At 41.7% G+C, this 25,624-nt stretch overlaps 2 protein-coding genes and 1 long non-coding RNA gene across 4 annotated transcripts; 2 read left to right on the forward strand and 1 right to left on the reverse strand.

Annotated features, from left to right (window-relative positions):
• Positions 1–973: 973 nt before the first annotated feature.
• Positions 974–3,416, reverse strand: LOC113172294. The gene is made up of 3 exons (XR_003299742.2): positions 2,910–3,416; positions 2,488–2,677; positions 974–2,190 (listed from the first exon to the last, which is right to left on the reverse strand). It is a non-coding gene; the product is annotated as an uncharacterized LOC113172294 (long non-coding RNA).
• A 93-nt stretch (positions 3,417–3,509) lies between these two features.
• Positions 3,510–21,113, forward strand: smtnl (smoothelin, like). Of its 2 annotated transcripts, none has more exons than XM_026375181.1 (10): positions 3,510–3,632; positions 3,803–4,668; positions 16,298–16,379; positions 16,555–16,812; positions 16,926–16,988; positions 17,079–17,139; positions 17,225–17,371; positions 17,462–17,585; positions 19,245–19,396; positions 20,410–21,113. In XM_026375181.1, the coding sequence occupies exons 2-10, from the start codon at positions 3,994–3,996 to the stop codon at positions 20,534–20,536; spliced, it is 1,689 nt and encodes a 562-aa protein (XP_026230966.1). In that variant the 5' UTR covers positions 3,510–3,632; positions 3,803–3,993; the 3' UTR covers positions 20,537–21,113. The 2 variants fall into 2 exon arrangements, with proteins under 2 accessions (XP_026230966.1, XP_026230974.1); XM_026375189.1 differs by having other exon boundaries at positions 3,534–3,632; positions 3,783–4,668.
• A 2,005-nt stretch (positions 21,114–23,118) lies between these two features.
• Positions 23,119–24,670, forward strand: sebox (SEBOX homeobox). Its single transcript, XM_026340357.1, has 3 exons — positions 23,119–23,221; positions 23,598–23,803; positions 23,975–24,670. Exons 1-3 carry the CDS (start codon positions 23,119–23,121, stop codon positions 24,668–24,670), a joined length of 1,005 nt encoding a protein of 334 aa, XP_026196142.1.
• The last annotated feature ends 954 nt before the right edge of the window (positions 24,671–25,624 follow it).

The raw sequence follows: 25,624 nt of genomic DNA on the forward strand, positions 1-25,624 counted from the left end.
AATGCACTTTCTTCTTCTTAAGCTGTTAACCTTGTCTGCTTTGTACAGATGGGTGGTGTAACATAGTTTTGTAATTATCAGCATCATATTACCTGTAGTTGTTGAGTCAATGATTAATGTAGAAATATCAATTTGGCTCAATGGTCACTCTTAATTTTCCCCTGACAATCTAACCAGGACAAGTAGTTTCCACTTGCTCATGTAGTTTTAATTGAAATCCAAAAGTTTAGTGAGTAAACAAACTGCTTTCAACTCATCTTCTACTGAACCTGTCTTCTTTTAACTATAGTAGATGTTTGTTCGTTGACAATCATGATAAATTTTAGTCCCTAAGTGTTGCAAACCCCCACTGTCTTCAACTCCGCTACGTGACCTAACACACACTTCATCAGTTTCAGCCTCTCTGTGCAGAGGAAGAAGTATGTTTGCAAATGTCTGTGCACCATCAACAAATAGTTTTACCCTAACCCTGTCCAGATGAGGAGAGAATCAAAGTGTTCGACCTCCCCTCTGCAGTAATCACACTGGACGTTTACAACCTCAGCTCCGCACGGAGAGAGCCGGGGTCAGAGAAGTAAAACATATTTGGTCATTTTCAAAACAATGAAAAAGCTCAGCCGGGATCGTGGGAGGTTTAGCAGAGAGACAGACAGAGGGAGAGATGTATTGTGGTGACGACAGCTGGATTTTTTGTGTAATGCTGCTCTGATTCATGCAGGTCACACCACATTACCTGCTGACTCACTATTACTGGAAAGGAGTATTACTCAAAGTGGGGTCCAGGGACCACAGGGAACCCTTAGGGTGCGATAAGGAAAATATTCAATTTCACTACAATCAAATCTAATTCAAATTTAAACATGATGTCATAGAATTCATTAAGAATTTGCTCAACAAACACAAATTCATTATTATTTGGAATAATTGTGCAGAAAATGAAAAGTAAACACAGAGACATTGTCACCTTATAAAGCATGTGTGCGTTTTATTTATAGTTTTATTTTTTCTGAGTAATGAAAAGTAGGGTAAGTATTTTCTCTCCTTTTAGCGCTATATTGATCTTCACCAAACCCAGAAAGATGTGTGTCTTTTACTGTTCAACTGTGTTCACCAGCTCGCTGCCAACTTCATCTGTTGTTTGCTGCTGGGCAGGTGATGCACAGTGCGTTTATGAGAGTATATTTGTTCAATGAGCAGTGAAGAGGTGACACACAAAAGTACTCCAAAGCATTCAGTTAGTGCATCGTTAAGTCTTTAAAGCTGCTTCACCAGATTTTACATTTAGTGCAGACAGAGAGATATTAGCCAATTAAAGCTCATTTGTAAACATCAGAAAAACACTTTCCCACCTTCATCAAGTAAGAAGTAAAAAGTAAGAAGAAAATATATACAAACATTTATATATGAGGATGTGCTTTCAGTTTACATTTCACACTTTCTGTTGTGCTGCCACATAGAAACATACAGTAGTATAGTATTTGGGACATTCACTTTATCAGAGTAGTACTTCAGTACAGAGTAGTCATCCTGTTTCATTGTGCACATGTGTGGAACATGTATGTACTTTATGAGTCCCCAATTGTAGCATGAATAGAAGTGTGTCTGAGCCTGTAGTGCAAGTCCAGATCTATCTGGGGGCAAATGCAAGTATGAATAGACCCTTAAGAATAGTATCGATGTGGACACAACCTGAGCTCCAGCACCCACTGCTTTAAAGAACCTCAATTAAGTGATGAAGATGATACCTGTGACCTCTGACCTCTACAAGTGGTCTGTTGCCGTCTGTGTCTGGTACTGCCCCCAGCAGGCTCACACAAACCCCTGAGGGGTTGTTGAGCATGTGTGTGTATAAAAGAGACAGAAAGGTGGGGGAACAATCTTCCAGTAAATCACCTCACCAAGCCCCCACCCAACTTTGCTGCTGCACCAGTGCCACTCACACACACACACACACACACAGACACACACACACACACACACACTCCTTAACACACATGCAGACTGTTGACAGTAAGCAGGAGGGTGGAATGTCCAAGTGTTTGCACGAGTGTCTGTTGCACACACACACACACACACACACTCACACACACACACACACACTTGCTATCTGGCGTGGAATGTTTGCTCGGTTGGGGTCCAGTTACAAAGGGGAGGGTGGTGGTCTTCAGCAGCCTGCTTGTCTGTCTCATCCTGCCGACAGAATACAATAGAACAAAATAGAAAACTGTAAATGATACATCAGTAGAACATAAACCAACCATTACTGAATATAACTCCAGTGCACAGTTCACTTTATGCGTGCATTTAATGATACATGTTGTACCCAATGATACAAAACAAGTGGTATTAATGTTGTGGCTGATTAGTGTACAGGTTTGAGTGTAAAAGTTATTATTTCAGTCATCATCTGAAGTCATTATGTTCGCCTGATAAATAGTTTTGAGTTGGTATTACAAACAGAAGCTGACACGGCTACAACTTGTTCACCTGGTTGGTGACTGGAACGCTGTCAGATGTGGGTGTGACGTCATCCCAAGACTTGCAACTTCCGAGGTGCGTGGAACGAAGCCTAATTACTAGAGAGTCGAGCTGCAGGTGCACAACTGGGTGGAGGAAGGTCAAGTGAATGCACTGGAGGGAAGACTCGCCTGGTGAGCCAGAAGAGGAGGGGCTGGGTCTGCAAATGAGAGGAGAGTTAGTGGTGAGGCTGGAGACAGAGCAGCTGAGTAACAAAGTAAACAATGTCACAGATGGTGATCGCAGTATTCACTGTAAACTGAAAGTATCAACTACACGGATGTTTAACGGCATGTTATCTGTTAAACTTAATAATAATTGAGCAGAGAGGTTTATTAGACTTTAATTCTGGCATTTGATGACCCTTCTTTTAGCTCTGCTTTGGTTCCTACCATCTTCTCAGAGAAATTATTTGTCTGTTTAGCTGCTAAATGCTCCACTATCTTCACCAGCTGGTCGCTAATGTTGTCAGTCACATGTTTGGTGCTGAAAAGGTGGAGTACAATGGGATTTTCAGAGCGTTTTTTGTAGAAATCTGAAAGAAAAAAGGAAATCATTAATAATAAAATTAAAACAGAGAGAGAGAGTGTTTCAGGGGTGCTGGAGCTGCCGCTGGTGGTGCTCCTATAACTGACTTCAAGACACAATAGACCTCTCAGCAGGCTCTTTTCCTTCTTTGCTTCATCCATTAATAGTTGTTACTTAAGATAAAATGTTGGTGATAAAAGATTAGACTGACTGTGAAGTAAAAGACTTCACTGTAAGGACGTGCTGTAAGAATCTGAGTGTGGCAAAGAAGATAAGAGGAGGAGACTTCTACCAAGAGTTTACACAGTGCTGGGACATAAAAGCGGCTCAGTCCGCCTCCGTCCCTCCCCTCTCCTCACATTTACTACTCTTTCCATGTTGTTTCTTTACTCCACCACCACCACCCTCCTTCTCCTCCTCCTCCTTCATTCCTCCCTTTCTCCTCCCTCCTCTGGGCCAGAAGAGAGGAGTGATCAACCTGAGAGTTTAAACAAACCAGAGAGCCGGCAGCGCTGAGCTCTCACACAGCTGTTTGCTGAGCACTGAGGGAAATCTGTCGTGAGCTGCAACCAGAGAGCGAAGCTGAGGTGAGTTTGCTGCAGCTGTGAGAGAAGATTACCTCACTGTTGGGTTTATGGCAGTAATGAAACATGGCTGGAGCAGATTGCGATTAAATTAGGTGTATGATCTATTAATTAATATATTACTTTGTACTGTTTCATGTCCTTCTAATGTAGGTTTGGTTTGTTTTGCTCAGGACTTCCCTGGTGGTGATGGTTTGTTCAGTGATACATATGTAGCTGAGACATATCAGGACTGAGCTGAAGGAGTGAGGATAAAACAAACTATACCTACCCTCATCTTTCAGTCCCCACGCTCCGCACACCAACTGAAGCTTCACACTCTCTAGTGACCAGAGATTCTTCCTTATAGACTAAAAGGCTCCCAATGGAAGCCCCAACCCTGGCTGAGATGGGAGACCTGTGTCACCCCCGGCCTTCCTCTCCAGAAGGGGAGACAGTGTGTGCAGCTCTAGCCCGGTATGAGAACACACTCCGGGATGCCATCAGGGAGATCCATGTGGATGTCAGTGCTTTTAAGCTGGGTATGGAGCGACGTCTGGAGGAGACAGCCAACCTGAGCGGACCACTTGGGCGCGCGGTGGCTCAGCTCCAGCAGGAGAACCGGCAGCTCAGGAGTCAGCTGGAGGCTCTTACCCGACAGGTGGAGCTCCTGAGTGGGATAACGTGTGACAGGAGCTCGTTGTTGAACAACAACCACAATCACAGTCAGAATCACAAGAATCACCTAAATGACATTCAGGAGAACCACGAGGAGATAAAAGAGGTGGTCTACGGGAGAGGTCAGGCTCACACTCACACTCAGAGCCAGGCTCACCTCCATATCCAGACCCTGGGGAACCAAGCCCAGACCTACAACAGCCTCAGCAATCAGTCAAGTCCTGCATCCCCCCCTGCCACCTTCTCATCCTCCCTTAACTCCAGCAGTCCCCCTACAGGCTCTCGAGTTTCCTCCACAGCGACAGGCCCGGTGTCCAGCAGCAGCCCCTCCACCGCCCGCTTCTCCAGCAGAGCCACGTTCGCTGTCTCCAGCAAGACTAACGTGAGTACTGCACTGTTACTGTTTGTGTAGAGGAGATACACCCAGATCCTACCATCATCAAAACCACATGCCATGCTACAATAATGCTTTTATGTACATTAGTACAGTAGCAGATGATGTAATCTAGAAACTAAAGGGTTAAATATAAACATGTGAATGTGTCACACGAAGCACTGACTGTGTCGCTGCAGTTGCACAATAGCTCTCAACCAGGATGCTGAACAATTTATGAAGTACAGTAACATGAGTCAAGCAGACTCCAGGGAGGTGAGGTTATTGTGGCTGTGTGGGTTTCAGACCTGAGTCAAATATGTGAAATCAGCATTGTGAAATGTGGGCACTGGTTAGTCGTTATCGGTGCCGTCCTGCCTAAAGCTCATGGGTGTAGTTCTGTGGATTTTTATTATAGCACAGCTTCTCTTGAATGAATGTAAAGTCCTGGTTTGAACCACAGTTGTTGCGAAAGTCGTTCTAAACTCTGCTGAGTAAATGGAAGAGTTGAGCTAAAAACAAACCTGGTTCCAAGTTCCTAGAAAGCAGACTTTTAGCTAATACTCAGGGTGTATCCAAATTGGTTTTATGCTTTGTCTGTGTCTGGGTCACAGTATATCATCACTGCATGAATAACAGGTCAGTGAGTTATTATCAGGAATAAAGTTTTACTGTCACTTTGGGATACTAATCACAGAAGTTTGTCATTTGGAGCTAGACTTACAGTAAATGTCTCTTTTTGTATTATAGCGTAGATGAATTCGTTCCCTCCCCTGTCTTATCTCGCTTCTCATGAAAAGAGCATCTTCTGGCTTTTATTCATTCATCCTGTTAATGCAGTATCACTCAGCCGGCTGATGATGAACGTACAGTCTTCCTGGACTTCAACTGATCATCTAATTTATGGGTTTTCCAGAGAACAAAGGAAATCCTTGCTCGTTTAAAACTTTCCTTTGTCTAAACATTTATAGTAGTAGTGTGAGAGGATCCATCAGCTACTTACTTTAATTCATTCCCATAGGTGATTTAGAATTTAAGTATGTTTCTAAGGAGCTGACAATTTGCAAACAAATGCGACCACTCTGCATTATTAGTGAGAATGTGTGAAGCATGCTTATGTTTGTGGAGAAACGTCTCAGAGTGAACACATGTTCAAAACTGAAATAAAAGTGCTTCCATCGCGTCGTTATGTGAGAACATCGGAAGAAATAGTTCTATCTATCTATCCGTGTTTTTCAGCACTTCCTACTGTACGCAGAAGCAGATTTAGCCAACAAACCACAAAAGGCTTTGACAGCAAATGTTCCCTTTCATGAACTTTGGGCTGCAGCTCGTGCCACCATTGTGTGTCAATCAGCAGTAGATAATAACAACATATATTTAGTGTTAAATTTATTGTCTAAAGTAAACAGTGAAACTAGGGGTTGTGAAATCGCATGTTGATCACAGCTGCTTTACAAGTCCTTTAAAGCCACAGTGGGTAGTTTGACTGTTCACTTCCAGGGAACTTCATCCTGCAGCCACACTTAGAATTTAGCATCTTTCAGTATGCTCAGGGTTTCTAATGCATATTTAATATCAAACTTTATAATTGTTAGGTACAAGGAAGCATGCAGACAAGACGGCACAACATTTTTTAAAAACACACGCATGTACATGCACGTGTTATGCAAATAGCTGTTCCTCCTGTATCTGTAATTACCAGACTATGTGGTGGAGACAACAGAGGAATGTTATCTCCTGTGAAATCATGTGGTCAGAGCCAAACAACACAAGGACACCTTTGTTTCTGTGTGTCTGCTATGGGAGATCCCCCACTGTCAGCCATACACACAACTGCAGAATTACACAGATCAGATCAAACAAGAGATGGAGAAAGTGCAGTGAGTTGTCATATCAGTGCAGAAAGGTTAACAGTGTGTGTTTGTGTGTGTGTGTGTGTGTGTTGCTTCTTTGCTCACATCATGATAATTAGCTTGACGCACTGCTGTTTGAATCATAATTGCAGCTCGCTCTTCCTGCCACATCGTCACCTGTCTGTCGGACACAGACATGAGGAAGACACAGTACACAGGGTTCAGCTGATTGTTCAGACAGGTCTGATCGACATGACACGTGAACTGTAGGCATTCTTACAGGCTCGGGTCCAAGCTAAAGCTGCGGTATCTGTGCCAGAGAGATGTGTATAGGCGCGTTTGTCTTCTAGCTTGCTCACCTGCACATACACCCTGACCTCCGAAAGACACCTGCAGCACGCCAGCATGATTTTGTTCATATTGAAAACACACCTGCAGCACATACTGTAGCCTCCCTGTAGGAATTACACCTACATCTACTTTCTTTTTTAAGGATCTTTTTTGAGCCATACTTGGAAAATCTGAGCCACTAGCTCTTTAACTCAACACACAAAGTCCAGTTCGCATAATAACAAGATCGTGATTATGATTAACTAGCATTTTCTTAAAACTCTGCTACAGTTTGCATTAAATCTGGTTGAAATCCCACAGCTGATTTCTCTTCTGTGCTCTTGATTAGGAACTGAGATGAAACATTCGATCCATTCTCATCTTTTTCTTTTCACGTTCTCCTTGTTTTGTCACGATTGTCCAGCCGTGTTTCAGTTTTCTGTTTCAGTACATTGGAATTTGCATAAAAATACTTGAATGGAAACAAAACTGTGTAATAGTGTGTGTGTGTGTGTGTGTGTGTGTGTGTGTGTGTGTGTGTGTGTGTGTGTGTGTGTGTGTGTGTGTTTCCATCTGGAAGGTTTTGGAGATTTATAACGAGGCAGCTGTGTGGCTTTTTCTAGCCTCTAATGGTTCTGGGCAACAGGAATTAGTCAAGATTAGGATTAGGACAAAGACCTAAACCTCCTCCTCTGTAGTCCACCTCCCCCCTCCACACTTCCCCATCTCTCTCTCTCTCACACACACACACACACACACACACACACACACACATCTGCAGATAACACCGCTGTTGCCAATTACAGTGCCAAAGCTGCTCTCTCAATGAGCCATTGTGTGGGTTCATGTGCTTCACTGGGAGTACATTGAGTGTGGAAGGATAAGAGGATAAATCCTCTCTCCCTCCTCATTCTTTCAGTCCTTCCTCCTCCCTGACTCTCACCTGTCATCCTTATCTCACCTCAACAAATACTTAACTAGAGAGAGACAGAGACCTTTTAGACAGATATGACATGACAGGTTTTGATTCTGTTTATATGTTTGTTCACGGTGATTAGTCAAAAACAGAAGCTCACTCTCTTTATCGCTTGAACATTTCTTCAGCTTTATCGCGCTTTGTGCGTCTCTGTCTGTTTTCGCTCACACGCCTTCATATTCATTCTTGGCCGCACATACATTCCCAAACCACACCTGTCCCACACAAGAATCCACTGCTGCAGAACATCAGGCTCACTATAGCAGCGTGTTTGTTCATTAGCAGATGGACAGATTAGATTAAAGCAGTTAGGTCAGAGGGTCAACTACTGTTGTTTATCAGCACACAGAGACCCTGTGCGATTGATTTACAGCCTAATATGACACTTAACATCCCACGTAAGAGCTGATTTGTTCAGCAAACAAAGTTCGGTTGGTGGTGGTAGACAGTCGAAGGCAAAATCACTTTGAAGAGATTCTTGCAGGAAGCAACAGGATTTATGTGAAATGTGGTTTTAATTTTGAGGAACATCTGCTCTCTCAATAGCTCCACAGTGAGACAGACGCTACCATCACCTCCACCCTTGTCTCACTTTTACAGCAGTTACACCAAGCTATAAAAGTTCATTTGACAGTAGTAATAATTTGTCTGAGTACTGAGCATTTAAGTTGCTTTTGATTTATTTAATGGTACAGACTCCATCAGGTTGCACTCACCCTGATACACTCTGTCTTTCTCCATCCCTCCCCGTGCAGCCATTAGCTCCATCTCTATCTGACATTACACAGCTCAGTCTTGATGTTATCTGATTCTTATCTGCACACACACACACACACACATACGTGAGCAGCAGGCCTCTGCAGCGTTAAGCCTGCAGTGTTTTAGTTTAGTCACAGTCTCACGGGTAGATCGTACGTTCAGGGCACTTGAATGTACTGATCCTAGTCCAAACTGAATTGCGCTGTGATTACTGGCTGCGGGTGCACACGTACACAGACCCTCCTTTAGCATGAAGCTATGGAAAAGGTGAAAGTACTGACACACGTGTACTTTAGGCCCTGTTCCCGTGGACGTACACACAAGCTCACACATGATCAAGTTCTTTAATATGATGGAGGCAGTTTTGTTTCAACCTCTCTCTGCCTGAACTGACACTATGCTCCAGTAAAACATTATGACTGTGGTGACTTCTATTTACACACATTAATTTTATTATTAAATTAAACACACAACTAATCGTGTTAAAATAGTATTATCCCACATTTAAATGCTTCACGTCGTGCCTGCTCAGGCTGTGACGCACCACTTCTTGCAGAACCTTTTCATCTATCCATTCATGTACTCCTCTCTGCCTCTTTGGCCCCTTTCTCACCCTTCCACCCCTCTTCCAGTGTCTCCCCCTAAGAGCTCGGCTGCATTTTAAGGCTAGATTCCTGGCACCGACCCCCTTCCCCCTTTTGTGCCTATTAATAAAGCCACAAGAGAGACAGAAAGCAGTTTCAGATTTCCTTTTTTGATCAAACAACTACTCATTAAAACACTTAAAAATGCACAAACATGTAGAATATATGTAAGTGTTATTAACTCTCTGGGATTATTTTCCCTTGGCCATGTAAACTACTTTTGTTTTGTAATGGTGACTTGGCAGTGCTGATAAAGAGCTATTAGAAAGATGTTAAAGCAGATTTAGGGTGATGTGGAAGAAAAGAGTAAAACTGAAAACAGAGGAGAGAGAGAGTGTGTGTGTGTGTGTGTGTGTGTGTGTGTGTGTGTGTGTGTGTGTGTGTGCACATGCTGGGGGTTTAACAGAGGTATGCAGCCACTCCCTGCCTACCCCTGGCTCTCTTAATGACTTCCAGACAATAGGCCATGTTCCCGTCATCATCTCTGTGGAAACAGGTTAATAACTGACTGGTCGGTGGGACTTCTCGCCCTCCTCACCCTCACAGCCCTCTGGAACCAGTCCTACTAGAATAAGACCTCAAGAGTAAATTTTAACCTTACCTCTTTGCCAACGTCACCTCAATGTTTCCTGGGAATAGTTCACAAATTGCATTTAGCTCCCCTCAGTTCCAGTGTTTTGGAATAAGGCCTAGAAGGCACTTTGAGGAAATTGGTTTTAGATGTTGGGTGACACGGGGTCACGGTGGGAGAGCAGGTTTTGTGAGACATTAAGTCTCCCACCACAGGAGGCTGACCCAGATACAACTGCCACTTTGGGCATTTCGAGCACTCTAAAAAAGCATGAGTGGCCAAGAGTTAATTTATTTGCCTGTCAATCACTGAGGAAGAAATTTAGATTGAATTAGATGATGTAGCTTGTTAAGTTTCCCCAGAGCATGTTTTTACTACAACAATATTAACAAACAAATTAATACAATAAGATAGAAATTCAGCAGTAGAACATTGAATAAAGAAATATTATTGTTCAGTGCAAAGAAAAAATTTTGCATCATGTTAACATGTTAACACCAGTGTGCAAATCAAATGCTTCATGAATTCTAATGTTGGATTTTAAAGCTTGACCCTCTCCCCTCTGTAAAAGTGTGAATCCAAACTTTCAGGATGACACAATCTGCTGGCGATACTTTCTCTTTTATTCGTGTTTATGTGCTTCGTTGCAGGCCAACACTGGCCACAGAGCCAAGTATTAACATGATACAAGTCATGGCAGGAACCCAGATCTCAGGATTTCAGATGAATCAAACATGTTAAGTGTTTTTGGCTGATGTGAAGCTGGGAACCAGAGAAGCTAAAGTTCTGCCACTGGGTGGTTCTGCTAACATCAGTCTCGTCAAATTTCATCAATCTTATTGCCATCGTCAACTACCTGCTCTGCGGCAAACATCAGATAGGGCCAAACATTTCCCCAGCAACTGGTGGAGGCCAAAAACAGAGCTAAAAGACAAAGAAGTTTTAAAAAATCTAATACACCAGCTCCATCACTGCCCCCTAGAGGCAGAAACATGAATCAATTGATGCAGTTTTAAGTGTATTAATTGTCTTTTTTCATAATTAACAATCATTCGGGATCTGCGTGTTCATGCAGTAGTGACCTACCTCCTCTGGGATACTGGGCTGCAATAAGTAATGGACCAACCTGCTCTTTCTCATGTTTCTCTTGCAGGACTTGTCCAGTTTAAACAGCTGTTTGTTAGAAATGGGAGTGGAGGTAGAGGTGATTTCGATATATATTTTATTTTTTTTTTTTGCTGACCTCACACCGGAGATCAACATATCATTCACCCTCCTCTGTCTCGCTGCCAGGAATGAAAGAGGTGAGAGGAGGATGGAGGATGGGAGGTGGACAAGGAAGACAGGGGAGCTTCCCTCTATTGTTGCCACATGTAGGAGCTAAACGTTACAGTAGAAAGTGAAAAATAACCTTTTCTCCAAAACAAGCGTGACCTATTTCTTACAGATACTAGGCCAGGATGAAATAGAGACCACATCGTTCTTCCAGCAAAGGCTGATGGTAGAGGGGAGTCCAGGGGTGTCACAGACCCCCGATCACACTCTAATAAACAAGTTATAATCTTGTTATGTTGTTATATTTAATCTACATTCTATTCATGAGCTAACACATTGTTTTTTGTGGGCAGTATGTTATTCGATCTAGCGTAGAGGAATAGATGCATTCAGCTGGATTCAATTGTTAAAATTAAGAAAAATCATGAAGTATCAAGGTTAAATATGTTTTTGAGCTGTTACTGAGGCCTCAGTGTTTCCAGGACCCCAAACAGAGCATTAGAGTTACATGTTGTTTGCAAAACTGACAATTGTGGTCTAAGGGAAGCCATTAAATGCCCAAAATAGAAAGTATTCTTAGTAAAATTTCATGTCAATTACGTTAGAGCCAGACTGACTGACTGATATCATTGCCTAACCACTGGTCTGTATCTCCCACCGTAAACAAAGAGTACAATGTATTTTTTTAAATTACAACAACAGATTGTTAGAGACCTCAAAAGCATCACAAAAGCATGAATTAACTCTTCACTTCAAGACACACTTTGCAGAGAAGCACATGTGAAATCACATCTTCTCACCGGCCAAAACTATAACTTGCAGCCAGGAGAAGAAATCTTTTCCCTGCACGGTGGCTCTCACCTGCAAATCCTTTATATCTTCTCAGTTCAAAGGCCGTGCATATTTTCCACTCTGAACCCAAAGTGGTATTCCCTCTGAATTTTCTAGCAGAGAAATTGCAGGCTATGTGAATGTATTCTGAGGAACAGGTGGTTTGAGTGTGTCTTTCTTCCTCTGAGAGGATTCCTCCAGAGACTCCTTGGAGGAAATTACAGAGAAGCAGCCCTTTGTCAGTACTGTAACTGTTTCCTCTGATTACTGAGGAGAACGGATAACTTTACAGTGTGTCCATGAGAGCATGCTTCTTGCTTCTTATGTTACATTTGCATGTGTATTACTGACCATCGCCTGCTCTGTGCATTTCTTTATTGATATCATAGTAAAGTGCAAGGCCTTTGGCAGTGACCCGGGCGTTTACAGGCTTTGTAATCAATTATAAAATGCAGTGCAATATAAACCTGTCACGTATTCAGCCATATTATTGCAAACAGCACAAAGGCTTCACTGTGAATTCTCTATGTTAGCGCGTTTGTTTTGCAAATAAGTAATGATGAGTGTGTCCAGACTCCACCACCAAAGGAGAGATGTAAACAGAGGTTAATGAACTGAGGGCAGCTTCAGATGTTTTATCTTCATTTAAAGAAAACAAACATTGTGATGAACAGGTGCACTTAGAGAGTATAGATGTTCATATGGTGTAAAAAAAAACTTGCTAAAATCCAGACTGAAGGTAAAAAACTCGAAGTAAATATGGCTGCAATGCATCTTTAGTAAAGTTTTGACCAACACATCTACATTTCACTAAATAGTTAACCTCCTCTTCAGAAACACACAGGACTGTTATATTAGAAAGTGATTAAGTGGGAGCGGACTGGCTGCCCAGTGGCTCGTCCCTGGTTTGAGTCTGACTGGGGGCCTTTGTTGCAGCTAAAAAAGAAAGTGACTAAACATATTTCTCAAATTGTCTAATATGCTGACGTACAGAGTGAACACAACTTAGCGCACTGCATGTTGTCCTGCAGACTGCAGTGTGCTCTCGTCAAATACTCACCCTCCAGCAACCAGATCCTATCCACACTTCACCCCCACCCCTGCAAAGTCTTTATTAAAGTGTCAGTGATGAAGATGCCTCTGACAGCTAAACAATGTCTTCTGACTAAACACAGGATGTGGCGCTCACCCAGCTATCTCATACCTCCTCCTGTTTAAACACACAGGTTTCCAACGTAACGGCCAATATTGTAGTATTTAAAAATATTCTGGTATATGTTTTGTTGGCATGTCCGCACTTTAAGAGAGTTAACAATGGAAGAAGAACAATGACTGTCATTACTGTCAGAGTGGAAATACCATAGTGGTTTCTTTCTGGCTAATCTGTATCAGGACAAACACTGATTAATGTCTGCAAGGGAAAATCCACATGTATAACAAACTGTGGTAAATTATTTACTGTTTATTACTGTAACTATGGAACTGTACTGAGGTAAAGTAAAGTTACTTAAAACTCTACTCAAATAAAACATCTATAAAGTATCTTATTTAAATTTTACTTTAAGTAAACCAGAACATTTATTTTGAAATGATTTCTGACACACCACCTTTATTTTGAAGCGGTTCTTCCTGCTGTAGAATAACTCACTGACAACACAGCGTGTGGTACATTAGCTTGTTCAATTTAAGCCTCAGCTTATTTAATTCTTCATTTGCTATTTCTTTATTCCTTCTGTGTCGTTTCTTAATACTAAATGTAAAGTAGTAGTAGTATAAATGTAGATTATTTCCTTCTGAAACATGATTAATTATTGTAGGACTGAGCTTCAGATTTACTTTTTAGAAATCAGAGACAAATTATTTTGCTAAATGTAAATTGTCCTCCTTTGTGACCATCCAGGCTTCCTTACAGTTCAGCTCTTTTTGTATTATGACACTATGAAACTGACATGATGCCAATAAATCAAAAACGTGTCTTGTGGCATAGTGCAATGACTTGGTGTGGGTTTGTGAAGGTATCATAGGTTGAGGAGATTCGATCTTTACACAGTTTCATCCAGATTTTAGTCTAGTTTTTGTGACAGTCACCAGATGAATATACTGCTGTGGTTTTTTAAACAATTTAGTCTGAAAGGAAAAGGAAAGGAAAGGAAAGGAAATTGACAAATATTTTAACTTTAGCCGAGAAGAGGAGGAAACTTAAGGTTCTTCAAATGAGTTCAATGCAGGGCAAGTACTAGGAAAATACAGTGAACCAGATTTTAATAGAAGGTGTTAATCCTGGAAAATCAGGACATTAAATGAAAGTAAATCCAGCTGATATCAGTTTATATTTCTGTGCATGCTGAAGTGGTCCCTGCACCAAATTGTTTGTTGATGCATGTCTGTTTAATCGGGTGCGTGCACAAATGTGCATCATGTTCTAAAACCTGTTGTCAGTTTGGTGCCATGCTAAGTGCTGAGAGCACTGTGTTCTGCCAGTAAATACTGAAAGGCTGCGAGATACCAAAGAGTTTACAAGAACCTCAGCTCAAGTTTCCCATTCTGACCCACGGTGGACGTCTGTTGATCTGAGTACTAAAGCCGGGAAGCCCCCCCCCCCCCCATCCCCAAACCCAGACACTCAGTTTGTCTCCCTCCTCCATGTTTCCCCGATCCTGTGATGCCGTTTCCCATCACACTCCACTGAAATAGCTCTCCTCACTTTTTTTAACTTTCTCTAGAGGTTCTCACTTATTCTCTCACAGGAGTGTCATCACCCCCCATTATAAAATACAACCACCACAATATGTACATTCTCCGGTTGCCTTGATTTAACACACACACACACACACACACACTCCAGCAGCATTCCTAAATTGTGAGCTCAGCCAAATACTCTCACATTGACTGTGCACACTCCAAACCATTTCCTGGGGGAACTGTCATAGCTGTAGGTTTCTGCAGGAAGAAAGATTGAGACCTTTGTTTAGGTAGTTTTCTCTGTTTACTTTTACAGCTGTTTGTTCCTTAGTTTAATCTATTAATACAGTCATTACAGCTGGTGCCATTTTACTGTGCACTACTACTACTACTTAGTGAATATCCCACGCAGTTCTTGTCATTAGAATTTCGGTTTAGGTTGTTTTTCTGTGCAACCAGAGCATCTATCTGTTCATTTTGTGGTTTCTTACCAGATGCTGTGCTCTGCTTCCAACGGCGCTGACGTTATCTAAACACACAACTGATGCATCAGTGGTGAAATAATGTTCTCAATGAAACACAGCACGGAAATCAGCCCTGTCTATTTAATTCCACTGTGACAGCCAAGTATGAAATAAAACCAGCTGTTCATTTGTTGTTTGTTACTGTGGAGCAGAGGATGTTGGTGCATGATGTTTCCTAAAAGCCTGTTTTAGGATATGTTCGCCCAACATAGACAAAGCGTGACATGTGGTTTGATTTTGACCTTGGGAAAACGTGCACAGCTATCAGTGCTGCACTGTTGACCTGGGTTTTGTTGTTCTGTGCTAAAGAGCTTGACTATCTACACACTAAGCTCCATCTATCACTCTGGCAGGGCTACACGGAAAGTGACAGGTCGACCCACAGCCTATGTGGGTCAGCGGCCCCATGTGGTTAAAGGTTTGACGTAGACGTATCTCTTGTGTTTGTAGAAAGGAAAGTGAGCCCGTGCTGCAGATATGCACTAATCACAACAGAGGAGGTTACTTACTATAGACACTGAGCTTCAGATGCTAACAGTGTTTGACATTATAACCCGATTGCAGTCGTGCTGCAAGATCACCAGACAGATTCTCACAGTTTTTTCCTTCCCTGAGCGTGTCAGTAACAGCAGTGTCGGATTTAAAACAAAGACTTCCCAGGTCTTATCACAGGAGAAGAGACAGACACAGAACAGAACACCCCTGGTGTTTCTCACACCTACAACACTTCTCTGAAGTCCTTGGCGCCTAATGTCCGACTTTGAAGTGCGCCGAGTTGTTCCGGGCAGATTTGTTGGTTTGTTTTGTTTTATCTGAAGTCATGTCAAAAAAACGCACATGTTGGAGACGAGTTTAAAACCTGAAAAGAGCGGACTGGTCCAACTATGAGCAAATAAGCAGCAGATATCTGGAATTCATTATCATTTGAAACTGAGAAATATGATGTCCTGAGTGATGTTTGAACAGCTGAGCACAACGATGAAACAAGAAAACAAGAGGAATCAATCAATTAATACAGTTGATTAATGCTACGATAATGAGTTGACCAGGTGCTTGAATTAGTTGCTTTTAAATGTTCCAACCTGTGGAAAAACTCCACAACTCTTCTACTGGCCTCCATAAGACTTCATGCTCCTTTAAAACCAACGAAAGCTGCTTGTGTGTTAACTATGACTCTACATGTGTTTCAGAGTATTGAACGAGAAGAGCCAATTGAAGTGGATCCTGCTCCAACACACACTGGGCTGGAGAATGGACACGCTACTACAACAGGTAACCCCTGTTGTGTTGATAGATAAAGTTATGGTTGAGTTAACTTAAGGTTAGCCTGGGACTGGAAAAGTGCTGCTGCGACTAGCATTGAAGGTTGAAATTAAAACCACTAAATCCCTCTCCACTGTAGTGATTTTGATGGTTTAAGAATTTCTCATCTATTCTCTCCAACTAGAACAATCGGTGTTTGTACACGGAAAGAGCTCTCCACCCGCTGACTTCCCACATGAGCACACAGCCCCCGTCGCCATGCGGATGCCCCACCTCCCCATCACCGCCACAACCAAGACGGCAGAAATCAAAAGCTCTCCCGACGCTCCCAGCAGTCCTTTTGGGTCTGGGTCTTCTCCACTGTCTGAGGTTTCACCTTCTGATCAGTCAGCCACTGGCACCAACCAGTACCAACCAACAGACGAGTCTCCAATTCAGCCAGGTACAGTGGTGGACTGCTTCACTCTATCCAGTCTCTGTGTGTTTTCCCTGTCGACTCACATTTACCTGAGTTATTAGAAAAATCACAGATGGGTTTGTCTTTGTTGCTGTTAGTATCTTCTGTGAAGACGTGGACTCCCCCGCCAATTAGAGCCCTGGGATCCCCCTGCCTTCAAGGTGAAACACTCGTATATCAGGGTCACATCCTGATGTTCAGTTTAAAGTGCTATTTGTGTATTATAAAATTTAAATGTTTGTGCTTTGCAGAGAAGGCAAATTCAGCCCCTGTCAAGTCTGTGACCTACTCAGGGCTGCACCAGTACGACAGGTGAGTGTAAGGTGACTGAAGAACATCTAGGAGTTCTTAGTTAGGAGTTAGGAGTTTTTAACCTTTCTGTGCTCCCGGCCTGCAGAGATGTTGATGCACACGGTGACAGGTCGTTTGGGCAGATAGGAGAGAGGAGGCGAGAACTGCACAGATCACAGACTCTGCCTCGTAACATTGGTGCTCAGGCTCGTCGATCTATCTTTGAACGACTGGACTCTGAAGCAAGTAACAGGTAAATTTGTGTAGTGTTGGAGTCATAGTAGATGAAGCTGTCCTGTGAATCTTTGTGGCCTTCTTCCTAACCGGTTCTCTTTCTCTATAGTCGCCCAAAACCAGTGGACTCTAAACCCAAACTGAAGCGGTCTCAGAGTTTTGGGGTGTCCAGCGCCAGCAGCATTAAACAGATTCTTCTTGAATGGTGCCGGTCCAAGACCATTGGCTACCAGGTGAAATTTCTGCTAGTACTTGCAGATATTATGATTCTGTCGTAGGTTTAGAGACAAGTGAAGCTTATGTAATGTTGTAAATACACATTTTATTATCAGTTTATAGCTGATGACCTTTTATGTCTTCACGCTCACTGACATCATCACTTCACGTCAGTACAGCATGAAATATAACTGACAGATACTTGCTTGAGATACACAATCCTCTGTGTCTGTTTCTCATTTTGTCCAAGTCACGTTATTCCTGCACAGTAATATAGTGGAAAACTGAGCGTGTGTTCATGTCCCTTGTGGACGTTTGAAGCTGAGCTGAAAAGTCAGCGCTGCAGCCGTCACGTTAATGGATGAAGATAATAAATTTACATTATTCTTTTCAAGATGTTTTCCAACCGTTAGTGTTTTGTGTTGCAGCACACATTACTGTTCCTCGACGTCCAAATTCAGATAACAAAGCTGTTCAACAGCACATGAATGCACCATATCAGTGATTTGCATGATCATAAACTACCTGTGCTGACTGAGTCTTTGCAAGTTGTTTTTTTTAGTATGTTAGTATGTTTTTTGCAGATATTTCCTGTTAAGCTTCACTTCAAATTTAAAAGATGAACCCTATCAGCATTTCTAAAGCTCTTTAATTGTTGTGTTGCATCATATGTGTTATAAATATATTTAAACGTTACTGTAAGGATGCACTAAACAGCTGGAAACCTCATCCTTACGCCTGGTTATTGTACAACAAGACGTAGTTACATTACATAACTTTCAATAAAAACAGAAATTGCCTTTTGTGTTTTCTGTAAAAGTAAAAAAAAAAGATGTGAGTGTCAGTTGTTGAACTTTAGCTCGGCAGGTGGGTGTCAGATTTTCTTACCATTGGACAGAAGCTATTTCCACCTGCTTCTAGTCTTTATGCTAAGCTAAGCTAATTGTCTTATGGGATCAGTACTAAACGTCATGTCTAAATCTCAGGAAGATGCATCCAGGATAGATCCTGTTGGTTTTTCATTCATCTTTAATCAGTCGCCTCATAGCTCAGTGCTAATGTGTTAACACTGTACCTCTGAACCATGTACTGCTACTACGCAATGAGAATCCTTGTGGATATACTGTAGGTCTTTGTCTGTGCTGGGGTTCAGTGCACAGTGACCTCACCCTGTTTCAGTCATGGTTGAGTACACCGACTCATTGCTGCACTCTCGTACCCTTTTCTTCACAGCAACCCGTGCCAGTGGCTCCATGTGGTGCTGGTTATAGTCAAGCCAGGCAAAGCCAAGACTCTTATTAACTGGGAGCAAACATTCACGCACACACACACACAAGAGAGATGTTCATCTGATGATTTGACATGCTGCATTTCATTTAAGGCAAACACCAGACTAATAAATGCCTGTCTTGAAATGACATGATTTCAAAAGCATGTAGCAGACCAAAAGCAGGAGAGGAGAGGAAAGTCTGCTTTATCCATCATAATTATGGGCTAGACGCTGGATGGGGAGATGACTTCATGAAGCTGCCACAAGCTGCAGTCGGTTTTACAAGTCATGTTCCTTTACCTCGTTCTTTCTTTCAGCTCTTACTGCCTGTCTTGTGCACACAGAACCCAGAGATGACACAGTGACACTAACAAAACCTCGTTCTTTGTGGTTCTTCCCTCTGTAGAACATCGACATCCAGAACTTCTCGTCCAGCTGGAGTGATGGGATGGCTTTCTGTGCTCTGGTCCACTCCTTCTTCCCCACTGAGTTTGACTACAACTCCCTGTCCCCAGAGAACCGCAAACATAACTTTGAGCTGGCCTTTGGAACTGCAGAGTGAGTGACAGCCGAGTCAATTCATTTGTCAACTTTCTATCCACTCACTTCACGTTCTTTGACATTTTGGGCTGTTCTAGTGACAGTAATCTCACAGGTTAATGAGTCACTTAAGATCTAATAAGTTTCATTTAAAGACAAGTGGAAAGATGCCCAAAGTAACCTGAGTGTCTGCTGCAGACTTGCAGGATTTTGGGGGTTTTACTGCATCAACTGTGAAGTTCTTTACTTTATTGTGCGTTCTTTGTCCTTTTTGCTTTCACTTGATTGTCCTCTGTGAAGTCACTAATCTATGTTTTTATTGTAATACATAATACATTTTCTGTCTTGCTGAAAGGTGCACATTCCTTCAGCCTGACTACATGGCTTCACAGAGCGTGGCTTATTGTTTCCTCAGACACCCGCTGCACAAACACGCTCCATACTATAGAGCTGACACTAAACAGGACTACAGAGTGCATGCACACAGTCTATGTCAGGGCTTAAATATGCAACTTTTTTCAACACTGCTGCAGGATTAAGCAGATTTAAATTTAAAACCATTTTCATTTGGCCATAGATTGTACAGTGGGATTCATCATTACATGTAAATGTTATGTTTTGTTTCATCTCTCATACGAGATAGAGTCTACTGGCAACCACTGAACTAATTAAGGCATTTTCTAAATGAAAAATATCAACATTTATGGGGTTCTAGATTTTGTGGATTTCTCTGTTTTATATCATTGTAAACTGACGGCTGGTCAGAAGAAACAGGCACTGTGGACATAAAAAATGTGATTTTATAGACCAGTAAAAAGTAAAAAGAACAAATAGAAATGAAAAAAAAGTGATAAGTTCAGCTGCCACATCTGGATCCATCTTCAAAAATATGCATTATATTGTCTAATTGTCCATAACCGCTCTTTCATCTTTTACTTTCACTATGAAATCTTCCTTTTTTAAGATGTCATGACTTCATGCAGCACAACACCATCCCTTGTAACTTCTCCCTTGTCTGTGCATGTCTGCAGGGTGAAGGCCGGCTGTGATCGGCTGATTGAGGTGGACGACATGATGATCATGGGTCGTAAACCAGACCCCATGTGTGTCTTCACCTATGTCCAGTCTCTCTACAACCACCTGCGCAAGTTCGAGTGAAGCTCATATGCTGAAGATTTAGTTTTTTGTCTGTTTTGTTGCACAGTTTTCCTTTTAATCTCTTCTTCACTGTGAGGTGTTCAGCGGCAGGAGGTACCAGACTGTGAGCTGAGTGAAGGCCCACGGCTGGCATGGGAGGTGTTTGGAATAGACTACACTCCCCCCTGGTGGTGGATTAGTGAACAATCCTCCACACGCAGCAGGAAAAACCCAGAGTTCAAACACGGACTCGTGGGAAGAACATTGCGTTTGTGTGGACAATGTTGTTCAAACTAATGAAGAAGATGAATTCTCAAACAAATAAGGGATTTGTGTGTGTAGTTGCAATACTTAGTGATAGAAGTATTGCTGTGATGTACAAAACTATTATCACCATGTTTGAAAGTGAGCGTGTATGGAAATGTCACTTAAAACTAAAAACTGTAGACATCTGCTTAAAATAGGGCAGAAAAATACAGGAAATAAAATGATGTGATGTGTAAAATGTGATATTAGCATCCACAAATGCTGTGATACTGTGTTAATAAGAAATGTTTGAGGTATGAGAAATAAAATCAATAAACTGTACTGTATGACACCTAAATGTGGACTTTTTATTCTTTACTGGCTGTCGCAGAGTTAAAGTACTGGACAGAGTTAAAGTACTGGACAGAGTTAAAGTACTGGACAGAGTTAAAGCACCGGACAGAGTTAAAGTACCGGACAGAGTTAAAGCACCGGACAGAGTTAAAGTACTGGACAGAGTTAAAGTACTGGACAGAGTTAAAGTACTGGACTATCATGAACGGAAAGGTCAAAACATGTCCGTCATGAAAAAATAACACCAAAAAAAGATAAATATATATTTTCTATGTACATATATATACATATATTGAGAGGAAATAAAGGGATTAGGAAAGTGACTTTGGCTGTTGTTAACCCAACATCCAAACAATTAAAGAAGAATCTTGACACTGGCTTTTGTTATCTGTTGGTTTAAGTTATTACTTTTCTGTGCTGAGCTCCCTTTAAAGGTGCCGTGTGTCAAATTTACAGAAATCTGTTAGCAAAAATGGAAAATACTGTAATAGTCATAGTTGTGTTTGTAAGTGTGTGATCACTTTAAAATAAGAATAATGTGTTGTCTTGGGATTAGAATTAAGCCCAGAATAGACAAACCAAACAGTGGCTGTAGAGAGGGAAGTAGTAGCACTTTGAATTTGATGAATACTTAAATGACTTGTGTAAATTTACTTATCTCTGTAAAACCAACAGTAACAACGTAATCGGCAGAAATGTAGAATTCGTGTTATAATGAAAGTGCACTTGTCATTTCTTTATTTCGTTTTGCATGCCATGTAGGAATAATGATGCTCCAGCCACAGTCACTGTCTTTAGTTTAAGGTTCAGATGAATGTCCCATGATGAATCATCCTCACTGACTTCAGCCTCAGAAGACTGATTCTTTAACAGTCCATGTCAAGATTACGATGATTGAAGTTTTATCTCATACCAGCTGCTGTTGTCGGTCAAAAACCAAAGCATGAAGCCAATAGGAATAAAACAGCCCAAACATTTCTTCCAACAGAGTGAATAGAAGAAAAATTACAGCATTTTTTTTCTAGAGAGCTAATTTTTATTTCACTTCAGAACCACAGCTCACATTAAACTAACTGATCAGATGTTATGATAAGTGACACAACTCTTCAAAATATGTCATTATGTTATGCAGAATGTGCCCTTGCTTTAGAAAAACTATTATTTTGAACAATTGCTAAGTGCTGCTGTTGCTAATTTACAATCTTAAAGACCTCACAGTACCATATTCTCCCAGCAGAACTCTCCGTTCTCAGGCTGCAGGTTTACTTTTGGTTCCTATCAAGTCCTTCACACTGACTGTGACCGAACCACCAGGTCTCTACTTTGATTTGACTGCTCATTAGAAGAACGTTAGTTTCAGTTTATTTTAAAATGATCAAATTATATAATACACATTTTATCAAACAAAATAACAGTAATAGCAGCAAAAAGACATTTTTAACTGTGTCAGCATTTAAAAACAGTTTTCAACACAGGTGTTTCATGTTAGTTCAGTTCTTTGGAAAGCTTCAGTTTCTCCACTTGTAGTTTTTATTGACTCAACATGAAAAATAAAAATATTAAAAATATAGGCCTATATATTCTATAGAGATGTGAATACAACAGCTGTGTGCGGTGTGTGAGCTTCATTTGGTCACAAAGAAAACACAACATCACCCACCTTAAATATAAAGTCTGTTATTGATCCTGTTTGTTATGTCTGGTGTTTCTCAATTTACTGGACCTGAGATTAATCTGAATTTCGTTCAGTCAATGATTTTTGAGTTGTCTTTATTATTTATTCGAAGTAACTTTATTCTTCTTGGTCTGTGGTTAAGATTTTACACAATTAAATACATTTGAGCTGAAGTTTGATCAAATAAAAGCATAAAAACACCTCTGCTGCGGTGAATAACACCTGGATCCAGCTGCGGACGGGGTGGGGGTCTCTCATCTGATGTGGGTATAAGAAGCGACGTCTCCTCCTCAGCTGCAGCAGTGGATGCGCGTCTCTGACTGGAGTCATGGCTCTGTTCATGGACTCGGAGTTTTCTATACTGAAGCCCAACCAGCAGAAAGACATGGTGGATTTTAAGGTTTACTTTGGAGAACAGGATCACTGTAAACGTGAGTTATCACTGAATTTATATTTTTATTGTTCATTTTTACATCTTTGATTAAAGCCAGTGTTGGTTTAATTGATAAATCTTATTCAGGAAACCACAACAAATGAAAATGAATCAGTTCTGATTAATCATGTGACCTATTAATAAAGAAAAAGAAAAGGGAAAAAAGGATTATCTGAATTTGTTTTATAATTCTAATATAGTTTAAAAACATAATTTAAGCACCTAAATAATAATTGACTTCTAATAAAATGAATCTAACTTACTTAAAGATGTGCGTAATAATTAAACATATCGTTTTACACTGACATTTTTCCGCGCCAACCTCTACATATATCATTTCGTTTTATTCTAATGTGATTTTGTCTCTTTTAAAGACTCTCGCAGTGACAGCACCGTGTCCTCTCCGGAGCCGGACAGAGGCGCAGGTGTGACGGAGGGTCAGAGGAAAAGGAAGAGGACCATCTTCAGCCGAGCCCAGCTGTCGGAGCTGGAGCAGGCCTTCGCTGTGACTCCCTACCCGGACATCACCCTGAGGGAGAGGCTGGCGGCGCACACACACCTGCCCGAGAGCAAGATACAGGTGAGTGCGCTGGTTTCATTCAGCTGAAAAGTCGTAAATGAATATTTTAAATGATTTATCTGTGGATATGATTCAACCAGCACCAGAGTTTATTCTTCTCTCTATGCCACTGTCTATACCAGTGACGCATTATTACGACTCTGATGTTTAAAGTCTCTCCATTTTATACAGGTGTGGTTTCAAAACAGAAGAGCCAGAAGTATCAAGACTGGACGACTCCCAAAGTCCACCAAGGCTGTCCCAGGAGATAGAGGAGCTGCAGAGCCCTCCCCTGGACTCATGAGCTCCCCTTTTCCAACCCCAACCACCCTGGAAGACATAGTCAGGCAAGAGCAGAACCACCACTGGGACGAGGCTGCACAAAATTATTCCGACTGGATCCAGATCTGCAGCAACCCCGTGTCATCAACATCGTCTTCCTCATCTCTCCACCAGCAGCCGGCGCTGGGCTTCTCAAAACCTTCAGAGTCCCATCTCTGGGAGGAGGAGCACCACCGGCAGCAGCACTTGGGACCAGCACTCCCCCGTTTTCTCCCTGGGTCGTTTGCCCAGCCCATCACCAGGCAGCCTCACCACTCTGCCTCATCCTGCTCGTACCAGGCCTTCAGGAACTTCAAGCCCCAGAGCCTGGCTCCATCCGGGGCTCATCAGGCTATGTATGGAGGCAGCGCTGCAGGTGGAGGTCACACCTCTGTGGACCAGGTAGTCCCTACCCACCCACAGTCAGTTTACTGGGAGGTAACTCAGGGCCAAGGACACCGCCACCATCATCACCACCACCCACAAGTGGGACCCCAGACGTCCATGGGATACATCTCGGACTTGATCTACAACGCTGCCATTGTCACCAACTTTCTGGAGTTCTGATGGTTCTGGACGTGGAGCGTTCAGCTCTGTCACACTGTATTTGCCTCTCCCACTCTTTCTGTGTCTAAATCTGTCCTGTCTGTAACGTCACACTTTTAAGTTATTGTAGAGTTAAGTTGTTGGTTTGGTTTTTAGTAACGTGTTGAACATTTTAGAGAATAAATTCACCTTTTCATTGAAGTCCCAAGTCCAGTCTCTACTACTCAGAGTTCCTGAAACCACACAGTACTTACTTCTTATACAAATAATGAGGTCTCATTATTGATGGTGATTGTTTAACTGGTTTGGTTGAACTGGTTCAGATGAATTAAGATTAATTGTCAATATTTGGATCAGTTTGAAAGTGTCCTATTACATTTACTTAATTTAACTTTACTGACTATTTAATAATTTATTCGATAGACTTCATTAAATCATCATGGGGAGATTCCTGTGGACAGGCAGCTTACAAGGCTTCAGACACAGTCATCCATGAGTTGTCCATTTTAAACATTCACCAACTACTTGTTATGATTTTAGTCATTTCTGTGTTATGTTTAAAATGTTATTAGAAACATTTCTGAAGTTAGAGTTTCATTATTGAAGCCACATTTCACCTGTTTATCTAAGTGTTTACCTGTTACTTTGATCTATTTACTGTAGTTGTCTTTGCTAGGTAACTAGTTTTCCAGGCACTTCTAATGGTGACATGATGTGAACTGAAAATACTCCAGTAAAGAACAAATGCCTTAAATTAATATTGAGCATATTTAATCGGTTTCAGCTACAGACCTCAGATTTTTCTTAGTGTTTTCATATCCAGAGGTCTTTGTCTAGATGCAAGAAAACCCTTAAAAACAAAGAACAACAAACTCATATAGAGTTCATGCAAAAACAAATTTAAAATGTGAATTTATCACTAGTAGGAGGCCTGTTATCAGCCACTAGCCTGCTCTTCAGTGGAAACACCGTTGT

This window comes from Anabas testudineus, chromosome 13 (genome assembly GCF_900324465.2).
Source record: "Anabas testudineus chromosome 13, fAnaTes1.2, whole genome shotgun sequence".
Taxonomy (NCBI): domain Eukaryota; kingdom Metazoa; phylum Chordata; class Actinopteri; order Anabantiformes; family Anabantidae; genus Anabas; species Anabas testudineus.

What these genes read in the sequence shown, in the direction of transcription:
- smtnl (XM_026375181.1), top strand. Translation starts at nt 3,994, where the DNA reads ATGGAAGCCCCAACCCTGGCTGAGATGGGAGACCTGTGTCACCCCCGG. An exon ending in CTGTCTCCAGCAAGACTAAC is followed by an intron (nt 4,669 to 16,297) that starts GTGAGTACTGCA and finishes CATGTGTTTCAG; the next exon opens with AGTATTGAACGAGAAGAGCC. An exon ending in GACTCTGAAGCAAGTAACAG is followed by an intron (nt 17,372 to 17,461) that starts GTAAATTTGTGT and finishes CTTTCTCTATAG; the next exon opens with TCGCCCAAAACCAGTGGACT.
- sebox (XM_026340357.1), top strand. Translation starts at nt 23,119, where the DNA reads ATGGCTCTGTTCATGGACTCGGAGTTTTCTATACTGAAGCCCAACCAG. An exon ending in AGAACAGGATCACTGTAAAC is followed by an intron (nt 23,222 to 23,597) that starts GTGAGTTATCAC and finishes TCTCTTTTAAAG; the next exon opens with ACTCTCGCAGTGACAGCACC. An exon ending in TGCCCGAGAGCAAGATACAG is followed by an intron (nt 23,804 to 23,974) that starts GTGAGTGCGCTG and finishes CATTTTATACAG; the next exon opens with GTGTGGTTTCAAAACAGAAG.